Raw genomic sequence first — 15,363 nt, forward strand, 5'->3', positions numbered from 1 at the left:
AACAGTGGACAGCCACACCCACAGCACGGGGATAAAGGAAAGGGATTGGTTGGGAGTTTCATCTGTAGTGAAAGCTTTTAAAGGGATGTGGGTGTTTGGCAGGCAGTGGCGCATGAGTAAAACACAGAGAGAGATTTTGGAGAGGCGGTATGTGAGCTAACGAGGAAGAAATATAGAAGCAATGACACAGAGATCATTTCTGCTGCTTTTTCCGCCCCCCTCCACCTCCCCTCTTATCTCCATCTCTCCCTCCCTCTGTGCCTCTTGCTGGCGTCAGTATTCCTCTCTGAGCTGGTGGATCATCTCCGATCCTATTATTTGTGTCGTGGTCAGTAGTTGAAACTATGATCTCACTTGCCCCAGCTGCCTGTTGAGCCTTTAGAGTGCAGTGATACTGTAGTTATCACCAGCCAGCCTGATCACCTCCACACTACCACGGCTATATTTGTCCTATAACCTATGCCACCCAATTAGGCTCCTTCATTACGGTGTTTTAGGAGATAAACTGGTGCCAACTGCACGAAGGTGCTGTGCTGACACGCTATAGGCTAAAGGAGAATGGAGGAGTCAGTGGGGAGCATCTAGTGCCGATGCTGGAAATAGTTCCCTACATGTAGCAAGGCTGAAAGTTCTCATGCAGGAGATCGCAGTTTGCATCCAGTCAAAGCCTGTTATCAACATTTGTCTTTTTTGAATTATCTGTAGCCACTTTAACCACGTGTTTTAGTTGCTTAACACTTAGCATTTATTTGCCATTACTTTGATCTTTCCCTGAACTTAAATAGGACCTATTATTTTTCCCTACTTTCCGTCATGTATATAAGGTTACGTATGTTGGAAGTTCATACTAAATGTGGTTAAAGTTTCAAATTATGAGGTAAACATACATAAAAGTAATCCCTGTGAGCCTCAGGCTTCAGACTAATCTGAATACTCTGTTTCCAACATTTTTTGTCTACTTTCAAGACAAGACGATTCTTTATATTACATACACGGCTACATTTAGCTACATGCTAACGTCAAGGAAACCTGCAAACTTGGTTGCTGATGTTGTGAATATTTCCCTGATTTTGGATCATTTTCCTGCTCGAACATGTCGGGCTGTGTTGAGAAGCTTTTATTGGGGATTTTGTCACTGCGGAAAGTGCCGCTTTACTTTATTACAGTTATTCCCTGGTTGCAAGAACACTGCTACATGTAGCTACATGCTAACGCCAGGGAACATGATCTTACTGATGTTGTTGATTTTTTCACTGCAGTGGATTGTTTTCCTGCTGGAACATGTCTGGTTGTGTTTTACACAGTAGAAAGTCCCACTATTCTCCATTAGTATGGTACAGTACAGAGATGCTTGGAAAGGGGGGTAGTGGGTTAAAAGAAACAGACACTAAAACAGAGGATTTCAGACAAAAAGTGAATGCAGGTGTTCCAACACAACACAGTCTCACTTCGAAGTTGCTGAATACCTGCACTTGGTCAGTGATTTTAGACGAAAAAAGCCGCCATTCACGTTGTCATGATACGCAGCTGGTTGCCGTTAATGCGATGGGACAAACAACATAAGTTAAGGGGGCGGAAGTCCGAGTAAGGTCGGTGGGAGGTGTGGTGAATAGGTCCAACAACCACTGACTATCACACAGGAGGCCAGTGTTCCCTTCCTATAAGACTGTAAAGCCAAACCCTGTTCTTTTTTTCTTTAACCAACCATATGCTTGTGTTGGCTAAACATAATCACGTGCGTGTGTTGCTGTAGTGCATTTATTTTGAAAAAAAAACTGGATGTAAACGTTACATTTCCTGTGTAAACAGAAGTGTATTTTGAAAGAAGACAGTGCCTGTAACAGGCTGAAGTTGACACAGCGTCCCAGAACATCAACAACCAACACACCCAGGGTACCTTACACATATGTTGATGTGGAAAGTCCTCGACCAAGCGTTTAAGTGATGAGGTTGGGGTGAGAATGAGATGTCCAGCACAGATAGTATGCCCCTCAGCTGCTCAATTCTGCTTATCAAACACACAAAGCACTGCTTGTTAATAGATAACATGAGCCCTTAGCTTGAGTGCATTATCAAACAACTAATTATCTATTGCTTATTTTAGATAAACCTTGCTCCTGATTGCCGGCCATGACAAGTTGAAGTGAAAGTGAAACTTAACTTGTAAATATCGATATGTAGCTACACCTGCTTCCCCTCAGATGCCCCTCATTTGGCTGTAGTGTTTCAGGATTGACTCCTTAGGCTTACGAAACCTTGGCTTTCTGAATTTGTGTTTTTGAGACTTGTTTGTAAACTGGAGATCCATGGGGGCACTGCTTAATTCACACGTGATATGTCTTGTAGCATATAAAGACACCATATGTTACAAGGAGATAGTGGACCAACACCTCTGATTTAGCTGCGTAAGTATACTAGAAGTCAGTGCTTTGTAGTATTAGTTTAACCCTAATTTAGGTGCAGGCTGAGATGAAACTATAGGAACTCACCAACATTGTGTCTGATGATTGTTTGAAGTTAAGACACTAGAGGGTCCACTCACAGGGCAGTGGGTCTGAGTGATAAACGGGGTCATGTGAGAGGTCCGCTCACTGTGAATGTGTGGTTGTGTGTGTGTGTGTGTGTGTGTGTGTGTGTGTGAGACTGTCGCGTGTTCCGACCACATGTGACCTCTGAATGTGTGTGTGCTGTGTTGGTACAGTACCTTCACACAGGCTTAATACAGCGTCCCTTTATTTGTGTTTGTTGTTTGTCTGTTGTGCAGTGAACAAAAGATTATGGAACTTTTTATTAATGGAGCCACCGACCCTTCACAGGCTTATGCATTTCTGCTGTTACAGGAGTTTCCTTTTTAAGTCGTCCGCTGTCGTCAGTCCCCACTGATCAGGGATTAGATTACAGGGTTTCCACGAAAAATCGCGAGTCTGTCCTGAGCCTAAATAACTTTCAATGTAGTGTTGGGTAAATTTGCGTTGTGGAAAGGTGAGGATGAGTGGATGAAGAGGAGAGGTAAACATGTTTGTTTCCTGGTGTGACACAGTCGTCTGTTCAGCTGATTTCTATTGAAACAAACATAAACTTTATGCTTTTGTCAGTCTTTTTGAGCTGTTTTTTCTGTCTTCACTGGCAGATTGAATTAAATGATAATTGGTTTGAACATAAAGAAAAGTTGGATGGACTTCTCCACATTTACTCAACATCACAACAAAACTTTCTAGTTTTCAGCAAAGAAACTGCTTTAATACTTATTTAGTTTCCTTTGTTTTCTTTTCTTATGGACTTTATTTAGATTTTTCCATTCAGAGAGAAAGGTTTAGTGTTACAGTTGACATCTCCCACCCCATTTTGAACAGATAAACAAATTAACACTATTACACATCATAAATAAAAGAAAACAACAAACAAAGAACATGTGACACAAACAATATTCATATACACAAAAGAAAGCAAAAACAGTTGTAAAAGACAAAAGAAGAAAGTAAAAACAAGAGGGACATGACGAATCAGAAGCTCAGATGATAATATTTAATATAAAAGTTATTTCTGATTAAAAAAGTATCTAAAATTCACTGATTCCAGCTACGAAATATGTTGATTTGCTGCTTTTATCTGTGTTATATAATTATAAATTAAACATTTTAATTTTGGTACAACAAATCAAGATATTTGCAGACATTAGTTTAGTTTAGTTAAGTTTACTTACAGTTTAAAAGACTTCTTTAAACATCAACAAGAAATGATTTTAACATGGTTTTTAGTCACAAGAAAGTAATGATCATCAAATGTGTGATTCAGTGCTAAAACATGAGGCAAAGTTGATGCAGTATAAAAGGATATACAATTTTTAAAAGCATTAGAGGCAGTAGAGACACATTACAACACCAGCAGGGCACATTATTAGCAGCAACAGAAAAGAGTTTAGTGCTTATATGTGTATTTATAAATTGATTACTGAAAGAGCTATAGGTTTTCTGATATGAACTGGAATTACATCCCATTCTACTGAACCTCTTACAGACCAGGCCGACTGGCTAAAAGCACCTTTCCTCAATGGAACAGTACAGTGTCCTTTTATGAAAACCCCGGTTGACACAATTAATGTTTGTTCTTCTGCTGATATAAGCTAGAAGTGGTGGTGGAGAAAAGTTTGCATATCATATGAAGTCATCCCGACTTAAAATCTTTGAGCTTTCAGACTTTTTTCAAGCTATTTTATCATTTTGTTGACAATGGAAACGATGAAAATCATTGGTTGCAGCGCTGTTGTTAGTAAGAATGACTCAATTGCAGGATCAACTCGTCATGCATTCACTTATTAATCTTACAATACTTAAAAACCCACATAAAATAGCAAAAAAAATGACAAATTGGCTGCTTAACTGGTGAGTAGGCTTTGCCACAAGTAGGGCCTTGCACACATGCACAGCAGCTTGTGTATCTGTGCTGGACTGCAAAGTTAAGCATCAAGTTTGATGGTTTCTACTCAGTATATAGAATCATCACAGCTTGAGGGCGATAGCAAAAGTTTTCCCTCAGTTTTCCCCCAGTTTCTGACCTCATTTTGTGAGTGACTTCAATGCCTTTATCATCAAATTTAAGCTGAACAGCAGAGCACCAATATTTCAACGTCAGTTTGAGCACACTGAAGTATTACCCTGCAGCCTGCATGCCACACAGCGGGGGACGCAGTAGAGTCTGTAGTGAAACTCGGTCAGGATCGTATACATTTTTCATGTGTGTGATTTCTCTCAGAGGTGGCTCTCCGTGCAGCGATCTCCTGTGACCCCACCGTGCCCTCCAATCAACATCTCACCCAGCCCCGACTTTTCCACACGCTATACATTAAAGCTACGCTGCACTCCATCAATTAAACACGGCGAGCGAGGACAGGCAGAGTTCACCGAGCTTTTCTTCAAGCTGCTGCGGGTGGCGTGATGGCTCTTGTGGTGAAACTCTGAAGTTTTGCTGCCGTGAGAGAGGACGATGGTGCAGATTAGGACTTTTTTGTCTTTTAACATGTCACTTTAATTTTCCTGTAGACCAGTACAGCTTGATTTGTGGTGCATTTACACACTTCTGTTCCACATTTTCTGGGCTATATTTAGACGTTTGCACACACACTTGAGTATCTTTCTATTTCAGTGTGTATTGTGACTGATGATATTCCCACTCTGCTGTAAAGCTTTGATATCATTGCCTGTCCCCATATGTGCATTTGTAGCCCCTGAAGTGTGAGAGGAGATAAAGTGCACGGGACCAAATGTGATCAAATATGAGGAGAAACACAACAGAGTTGATCCAATGGCTGGTGCCAAGGGATTACAGCATCTCTGCTTGTTCTGCACGGATTTATGCGTGTATGACCGGTTTACTGCGAAGGTGTTGCGTGCTCTCACTGCTTGCAACCGTGAGCTCACAGAGCATGCTACAAGCACAGATATGCATCAAGCAGAGGTCACAGAGAAGTCAGTAACACGTGTGTGCAGCCTGTGCAAACTATCAACTTTTGGGCATGTGAAGGGGATAATGTCAGGATGCGTTAGCATTAGTGAAACATCAGTGATCTGTGCAGGTTATAATGTTAAAAGAAGAAGTCTAGTTCATGAGTTATGAATCTCTTTTAGCAGGAGAAGCTTTGTGGTTCAATATAAACACACACTTTCTCAAAACTGGCACAAAATCAGAAGGATGTCGTGATTTTTATGATGTAAAAACATTTAAAACTTCTCGTTTTGAGGCTGCTCCATGATGGCAATATGTAAAGTTTTCTAGCCCTTATAGCCACTCAAATATCGCTGCTTTGTCACGCCCTCAGTGTGTGATATCAACGCTGAAGGCACCCTTTAGGGTCAAGGTTGAAGGTTATTTTTTCCCAAGGGCAATTTTTTTGTAGCCAGGGTTCACGTAAAAATATAAAACAGTTCAAAAGTAAGTAAGTAATCATCAACACAAAAATCAAGCTGGCTGTAGCATCTTTATGACACACTTCGGACATTCAGCTAACTCCAGTGTAAACCCATCGGCAATACTTGATGCCAAGAGCAACTGGCATTGTATAAAGAGCAAGAAAGTCCCCATAGGGCGAGAGGTGGACAGGTCAAACAAAACCAGACTTTCATCCGGTAGACCACAGTTTGTGTCCAGTGTGAAACCAAAAGCCAGCAATGGTTTAACATGTCCTCATTCCCAACTTGTCAGATGCCAGCGTTGGTTAGTGGACCGTCCTTTATCACTTTTGGATGTTCAGGAACAGTGAGTCAATATACGCTCATCATCTCTGTTCAAAATCAGCTCCCATTTTTACCAGTTTCCACTCCTTAAACGCAGACAATCTTGTTCAGGATAAACTCTGAACGCAGAGTAGGGTTGCTTGTTTAGGTTTCAGCAATGGATTATGGGAGGAAGCTGGAGTACCCAGAGAAAACCCACACTGACACGAAGAGACCATGCAAGATCAGCACAGAAAAACTCCCCACTGCGAGGTTCAAACCTCCCAACCCAGGTTTCAAACCAGGAACCCTCTTGCTGTGAAGCGACAATGCTAACCACTGCACCACCGTGTCACCACTAAATACATCTCATAACACCACTAAAGGGTGTCTCTTTGTGTCGGTGTCTGATGCCAGTGGGCCACTGGCCAAGTGTTAGTGTTTGACGAGTCAGGAGTGAGACTGAGTTATGTTTAAACTTAACGTTAGGCAATTCATGTATGGTCGTCATCCACTGACGTTAGTAAAGACACGTATTACCGTCACATTACGTTAAACTTAACCAAGTAGTTCTGTTGCCTAACCCTCACCATGACTGTTTCATAACAGTAACCACAGGTTACGATGTGTTTCATAAAAATGATGATGTGAATCTTTCTTCCTGGTCGTTACAGGTCAAGGTGTGGTTCCAAAACCGCCGGACCAAACAGAAGAAGGACACCACCAAGGATTCAGACAAACGCTCCTCCTCCTCAAACGAGTCCTTGGCCACCTGCAACATCCTGCGCCTCCTGGAGCAGGGCCGCCTCCTATCAGGCCCTGCCCCACCTCCTAACTCCCTCCTGGGGCCGCCACACCCAGCAAATGGCTCCCTGCTGAGCAGCCCAGGTGGAGGCTCCTCCACCTCTCCGGGAATCAGCAGTGGCACTCCTCCTAACTCTCTACCAGGGGGGACTTTTGGGCTGTCGCTGCCCTCCCTGGGTGGCACCCCGCCCTCACCGCGGCTAGGCGTGCCGCCGCCACACTCTCTCTGCTTCTCCATGCCGCTGCTGGGGGGCGCTCATCATGAACTGACGTCCGCCTACGGCTGCGGTTCCTCAGCTTTTGAGCCGTACATGCGGCTGGACAGGAAGGAGGCAGATCTGGGAGGGAAGAAGACGGTTTCTTAAGTAATGCGTCCCTCTTTAAGGACATCAGGGGACTTGTCTTTGTCGGGCGTCTCCGCAGTCGTTCACCCCGCCGCCTGTTTGACACTTGAGCTTCAGCAGACGGGGAAAGAAAGCGACCTGCACCATGAGAAATGTGAAAAAGGAAGAGACCAGGTTCCTCGTGGCACCATTTTGTGCCACAGCACTGTTGAGCACACTGATACAAAATGGTGGAAAGGACGTGATGTGACGGAGACTCTCCCACATTAAAAAACAAAACTTGTGAATTTTTGCAGAAATGCCGTGTGTGTGTATGTTGCGTGAACCCTGACAGACAGATGTTTTTATCACCACTCTCTTCGCAGTGGTTTCAAGTGACTCTTCACTTTTTGTCCAGTGAGTTTGTGTGTGTGGTTTTCTCTCTATACAGGCCTTCATTTACTGTTCAGGAAAAAAAAAATACTTGACATGGATAGTTCAGACTGAATCAGTGTCTGAATGAGAAGAGTGGTATTTCAAAGAGAGCAGTTTGTACACATTTCAGTACATATTCCCGTACAAGTGGCCATGTTTGATTTTAGTTAATGTGCTATCACGATATGGAAGAAACAATGAAAAAAAAAAAAAAAAAAGAATTGTAGCATTTTAATATCAGTCTGTTTGGTGTCCAGCAGTAGTTTTTGTAAATTCTTTATTTGGTTGTGTTTGTGTATGAAATAATAATGTGGTAGGATCTGGACAAAATGGTGCAAAAATCACATATCTAGATCCGATAGTTTAATATAAAAGAACAAGAGAGGAAGACGCTGGTTAGACTCTGCCAAAGCATTAATGGATTAGGCTTTGGAGCTGTCCTCCAATCACTGAAACAAGTTAGAAATTTGACCTTTGAACCCAGATTAACTTTTAAGTCTCTCCTTCACTGAAACGCCTAATAGACACTCGTTTAATAAGACTCAAACATCTGGCCGAGTTTGTTTAAACATTTTTTTTTATTCACAGAGCTGAGTTTGTGTAGTCTGAAAATGGAAGCAGCTTTTTAAGTTAGTCACAGTCGATGCTTGATCCAGAGATTTCTGTTTTGCATCTTGTTTATCAGCGTGGTCGGGACTACAGCTGCGACAAGTAGTTGACTAAAAAGTCTATCCACAGAACATTAGTCTGCAGCAAAAATACCCTAAAAATTCTGCTTTCAGAAAAAGTGAGAATTTGCTGTTTTTCTTTGTCATATATGACAGAAAATCCCCCCAGCCGTGTTGTAAAAAAATTCACAGACTAAATGATTAATTCATAAAATAATTGGCAGATTAATCTATAATAATTATTGTCTTGGACGAATATGTGACGTCACAATGAGATATGACACCTGTAGAATTTGCTGCTGTGATCTCACAGAAATACGTGAAATGACCACAACCTCTGAACACCGCATGACGTGGTGGTGACATGTATTGTGTTACAATTATACAGTGACGGCACGGTTGTGTTTAGGCACCAAAACTACTTGGTTAGGTTTAGAAAAAGATCATGTTTTGGTAAAAAAGTCCAGTGTGTAGGGTTTTAGGAGGATGTATAGGCAGAAATCGCATATAAGAAGTATGTTTTCCTTAGCGTATAATCACCTGAAATTAAGTATTGTCGTGTTTTCGTTACCTTAGAAAGAGTTGTTTATATCTACATAGGGAGCAGGTCCTTGCTAAAGAGATTGCCATGTTGCACCGCCATGTTTCTTCTGTAGTTCGCAGCCACTCCGCTACAACAGCGTTAGAAAAACAAAGACGTTTTAAACTGCTTTATGCGGTGTGTTTACATGTGTTAATCACCTGGCGTTGCATTTTTAAAACTACGTGTAGGTTCCATAATCAAAATGTTTGTACGGACAAAAGCCAGTAATGGTGTGTGCCAAAAAATATTCGAGAATTTCTACAGTCAGGCTTCCACCTCACCATCTGTGTCGGCAATTTCCTGTCTGCAAAATGTTTGTAAGCATGGGTCAAAGTTTCTCCCATCAAGCCTCTTTCAGGCCTCGTTTTGTGCGTATGCAGTGTCTATAAATGAGACCCCAGGTACATTAGTTTTTGAGAGGAAGAGACCTCTGCGGATAATTTGGCTCCCGGTGAAAACCTCCTGAACAATGAACACTGACGGAATTCTAACCTGGAGAAATTTCAGCTAGTTGCAATCTGCAATCCTCGCCGCTAGATGCCACTGTATCTTCCTAACTCTTACACACTGGACATTTAAGATATCTGCGTCTGTTACGTACGAGACGACTTTTAGTTCCACACAGAATGAAAACAGTGGTCTCCTGGGTGATAGTCCTACGTTTGTTGACCCATCCACCACTCTGACCTCCTCTGTATGTGCTCTTTATACAACCTATGGAGTCGTAACATGAACCAACACCCAGTGCGTGACGTCCTTGAACCAGGGAGGTCGTGTGTCCGCCATGATAAAAGATGCTAACTGACTTGCACTGATGGGAGTGATGAAGGAAGTAGTCCCCATGGAGGGTGTTTGATGGGCTACAAAACACATGACTTTCCCCAGGAGACAGCTGTTAAGACTGTGTGAAACCAAGTGAGCTTTGAGTAACTTTAAGGTACATTGTCACCATGTTTCTTTTCCTAAATCTGACCCACGTACGTAATGTCACTCAAGGGGCACTAATTAGTCAGAAATCATACAAACCATTGTAGAAGCATGCACTGAATTTCAACACAACCACCATTTATTGTAGTGTTAAGAGGTTGTCGTCATTTCCCGTATTTCTGTGGGACCAGGATGGTTTACCCCAGCAATGTTCTTCGTATTTTGAAGTTGCCCATTTCATGGTTTACAGCAACATCACAACTATCAGACGTTCTGTTTCATCAGGTCATATCCACAATCACAAAAATTCTGTTATTTTTACACAAGAAACGTTCTCTGTGTGCACAGACTTCAGATGCACACATCACGTCTTTTCGATTATATTTAGTTTTAATTTAAATTTGTGTTTGCGCCATGTTTCCCCCTTGTTGATGTTTTAGGATGACTTTTGGCTCGCCCTCCTGTTAGATTTCAGCCCGTCTTCAATGAAAACATTTCCTCAGCTTGCCCCGAATTGAAAGCACTTTACGTTTGTAGGTTTTTGTACCTCCTCCTGTATCTCCTCGTGTTAACTCCTTATTGAACGCAGACTGAAAAACCTCCCAGCTTTAGTAAGAGTCAGGGTTTAGAGTCGGTTTATTCTTAGAAAGGTATTTTTCTAGAGACCACGCCCCTCGATTTGACCTCAAATTAACCTCAAGATCCAAAATCAGCCCACTTTGAGATGCACCTTTTTCAACGAACGTTAAATTCATACACGACAGACTGACAGAAGAAATAAAAAAGATCAGCTGTTGTATTCCCCTGTATAATTCCATTTGTCCAGGTTTCCCTGTTGTCCAAAGAAAATCAAAACACACCTGCGAGAAGCTGCAATTCTCGACAGTTTGCCCTCAATCTGTGTGTGTCACAAGAGTTCTCGCCCCCTTTCATAACTTCCATCCTCGTCCATTCGCTGCATCTTATTTCACCGGGTGTCTATTTATTCCCAGGTTTCCTCTCATTGTGAGGTTTAATACGTTTTCCCGCTCCTTTTCTCTCACGCTCGCTGAAGGTGACTCGACATCTTTTTAAGAAGACATTCCTGTGACATCAATTTACAAAAAGCTGCTCACGAGTAAAGGCCAGGCTATGTCTAAAACATGTTTCCCTCTGCAGATAAATGCATAGAAAGGTTCTGACCTCAGCCTATGAAAACTCCCCCGCCCCGTCTGGCGGCTCATCGGGCCTTTTTGCACCTGTGTAGCGCCGGCTGGTAGCAGCTGATTTGTTGTTGCTGTGTTCAGGCCCCAGCAGCGCCGGGAAAACCCCTGTCATCCACTCATGGCTCTTTGCAGCGGTGTACCTGTGCTGTTGTTGAACACTGTATTATTTTCTATAAGCACCATCCATAATTCACACGCTGCGGCATCAAATATTAAGCAGAGAGATGGAGCTGAGAGGTCAGGAGGCTTGCTTCTCATGTAAGGCCGGTGTACTCTTTCACAAACCCTGCTCACCCCCCCCCCCCCCACTCACCAGAGGGTAGAAGTTGTTTTCCTGCTGTGTCGTGAGCAAAACAAAGTCTCTGTTCCCCCGTTTTTTTGCTGGAATATTTAATTTTTTGTTGCATGATTTAGAGCTAAACAAGATGTTAGATGAATGAGCTCTGAACCTGCTGAAAAACGTTCTTAATTGATCCAATTTTAAGTGACATGGAGAGGAATATGAGACCTTTAGAAAATAGATTGTTATGGTTTGGTGGTTACAAAAGAAATCTGACGCTCCACATCTTCCCTCGACATTCGGAATCAGCACTTGACTCCATATTCTGTCACTGTACGGTGGTGTTTTGTAATGTAAATCTGCAGTTACTGTATTGTACGCTTAGTCATGACGAGGCTGCTCGGGAGCAGCTACTAGGAGACGGTCAAAGAAGTGAGATGCCACTTCTCTTCAACAGATGCTTTGTAAAGCCTTGCATCAGTTTAACAAAGCCTTTTCTTTTTATTTTATTTTGTTTTTCCTCAGTTCTTCTTTAAACTTCTTTTTCAGGCAGTTTCTTCACATTCCAGCAGAGTGGACGTGTTGCTTTCGTTGTGTGCAATCTTTGACATCTTGCACTTGTTTAGGTTGCCACCATCTCATGGCTCTGAGTTTCTCTGATGGGTGAAGCCCTTTGAGATTGTGTGGAAATGTTCCTTTATTTTAAAATATGCTTGGTTTATTTTTTTTTTTCTTTATGCACAGCCAAGGTCCTGCATAGGCCATAACTTCTTTTCTTTAAGCAGTAAAACTTAATGTCGAGCTAATGGCACCAGCTACTACTTATGATGAACAGACTCTATGTACATAGATATAAATTTATATATGAATATATATAAATGGGTCTTTGCACAAGTTATCTCCATGTCCGCTCCATGTGATTTTAACAGGAAAAACAAAAATGCGACGGAAGATTCAGAAAAAAAAAAAGACTTTATATATGCTTTACAATTCTTTGTCTCATTAACATTTTGCACTTATTTAAAGAGGCTTACTTCTGTTTCTGGGCTGATAGAGCTGTTTTCACGCTCAGCCAAGATATTGTACAATATGTATATGTATTTTTATTCATATGCATATAAATATATGTCTATGTAATTTGCCTCCTGTGTTCTGTTTTCTTCACCTGCTTCAAGGCCATGGATGGATCACTGAATGGGCCTGCCAGGCACAGGGCCAGGGGTCCAAAGTGTTCGGGCCCCTGTGTTCTTCACCTGTAAATGTCACCCAAATTAACACTTATTGACCACAAAGAGACTCAAAATGACCACAAAGCAGCTCGAAAAGACGAAAAAATAGATACAAAGAAACCTTTAAGAGACACCAAATGACAACATAGACAGACAAAACAACCAAAAAAGGCACAAATTTACCTCCAAGAGACACAGAATAACTAAAAAAGGGAACAAGGAAGACAAACAGCGACAGAAAATGGATACAAAAAGGGCAAAACAGTGACAAAGAGATGCAAAATTATCTTAAGGAGGGACTAAATGACTGCAAAAGGAGACAAGACAACCAAAAAAGACCCCAAAATAACTAATAAAGAGGCAGGAAAACAACAAAGAAACACAAAGTGACTACAAAGACACACAAAATGACAACAAAGAGATAAAAAATAATTACCAAAAGGGGCAAGACAATAACAAAGAGACACAAAATGACTACAAAGAGACACAAATGACTACAAATACACACAAAATAACTACAAATAGACACAAAATGACCACAAAGAGACACAACATGACTGCAAAGAGACATAAAATGACTACAGAGAGACACAAAATGACCACAAAGAGACACAACATGGCTACAAATACACACAAAATGACCACAAAGAGACACAAAATGACTACAAACAGACACAACATGGCTACAAAGAGACACAGCATGGCTACAAAGAGACACAGAATGACTACAAAGAAACATAAAATGACTACAAAGAGACACAACATGACTACAAATACACACAAAATGACCACAAAGAGACACAACATGGCTACAAATACACACAAAATGACTACAAACAAACACTACATGGCTACAAAGAGACACAACATGACTACAAATACACACAAAATGACCACAAAGAGATACAACATGACTACAAAGAGACATAAAATGACCACAAAGAGACACAAAATGACCACAAAGAGACACAACATGGCTACAAAGAGACACAAAATGACTATAAAGAGACACAAAGTGACTACAAAGAGACATAACATGACTACAAAGAGACACAACATGGCTACAAAGAGACAGAGAATGACTACAAATACACACAAAGTGACTACAAAGACACACAAAATGACAACAAAGATATACAAAATAATTACCAAAAGGGGCAAGACAATGACAAGGGGACACAAAATGACCACAAAGAGGCACAAATGACTACAAATACACACAAAATAACTACAGAGACACAACATGACTACAAATACACACAAAATGACCACAAATAACCACAACATGGCTACAAAGAGACACAACATGGCTACAAATACACACAAAATGACTACAAAGAGACACAAAATGACTACAAAGAGACACAACATGGCTACAAAGAGACACAAAATGACTACAAAGAGAGATAAAATGACCACAAAGAGACACAAAATGACTACAAAGAGACACAACATGGCTACAAAGAGATACAACATGGCTACAAATACACACAAAATGACTACAAAGAGACACAACATGGCTACAAAGAGACACAACATGACTACAAATACACACAAAATGACTAAAAAAGAGACACAAAATGACTACAAAGAGACACGACATGGCTACAAAGAGACACAAAATGACTACAAAGAGAGATAAAATGACCACAAAGAGACACAAAATGACTACAAAGAGACACAACATGGCTACAAAGAGATACAACATGGCTACAAATACACACGAAATGACTACAAAGAGACACAACATGGCTACAAAGAGACACAACATGGCTACAAATACACACAAAATGACTACAAAGAGACACAACATGGCTACAAAGAGATACAACATGGCTACAAATACACACAAAATGACTACAAAGAGACACAACATGGCTACAAAGAGACACAACATGGCTACAAATACACACAAAATGACTACAAAGAGACACAGAATGACTACAAATACACACAAATGACAACAAAAACATACAAATGACTAGAGAGACACAAAACTACTACAAAGAGACAAAATTACCTCAAAGGGACACAAATAAAAAGATGCATAACAACTACAAGGAGATGCAAAACAACAAGAATGAAACCCATGATGAAGTATGTGTCTCTTGTTCCTGTGTAGGAGAGGTAGTGGGGTCTGGTGCTGTCTCATAATCCACCCATGTTCGAGGCTGCAAAACTAAAATCTGACATACGTGTGAAAGAAATGTAATTTCACATTTCCTTTACAAACACACGTGTGTAATCTGCCTCCTTTCAGTGGACCATTCAGTGAAAATGTGAGTTTGTGTTTGGTATCAGTCAAAATCTTCAAACATGACTGACATCTGCATGTCTGAACTCTTTCTATTCACGCTGAGGATTCAGGTCGTGCCTTCGCTCGCTTACCGCTTTATTAAAAACCTTGGCGTCTTTGTCCTTCTGTCCTCAGCGTGGCAGAAACCTGAAGGCAGTGGACATTTCACCTGCTGAGGTCTCTCTGTGGAGGCCATTACATACTTTATGCACTTTTAATTTTGGTTTGGATTGTGGCGCACAAAGACTGAATTAACATGCCCTTGGGACATTAATTGGATGAAAATATGAGAATATACTTCACAAAAGTGGAATGACTCAGGCCATTCTGCTTAATGTCTGTAAAATTAATCTCATATTTTCAAGGCAAAACATGTATTTTAATAGAATGAAAAAACTGTGGAG

The 15,363-nt window shown here is 41.2% G+C and overlaps 1 protein-coding gene across 2 annotated transcripts in view; it reads left to right on the top strand.

The window, feature by feature from the left end:
• Positions 1-12,571, top strand: part of vax2 (ventral anterior homeobox 2) — a 37,928-nt gene extending 25,357 nt beyond the window's left edge. For both annotated transcript variants that reach the window (XM_033651957.2, XM_033651958.2), the window contains one exon: positions 6,884-12,571. In XM_033651957.2, coding sequence (XP_033507848.1) covers positions 6,884-7,378 — 495 coding nt within the window. In that variant the 3' untranslated portion in view covers positions 7,379-12,571. The remainder of the gene's footprint in view (positions 1-6,883) is intronic.
• Positions 12,572-15,363: the final 2,792 nt, after the last annotated feature.

Source organism: Epinephelus lanceolatus, chromosome 22 (assembly GCF_041903045.1).
Source record: "Epinephelus lanceolatus isolate andai-2023 chromosome 22, ASM4190304v1, whole genome shotgun sequence".
Lineage (NCBI taxonomy): Eukaryota > Metazoa > Chordata > Actinopteri > Perciformes > Serranidae > Epinephelus > Epinephelus lanceolatus.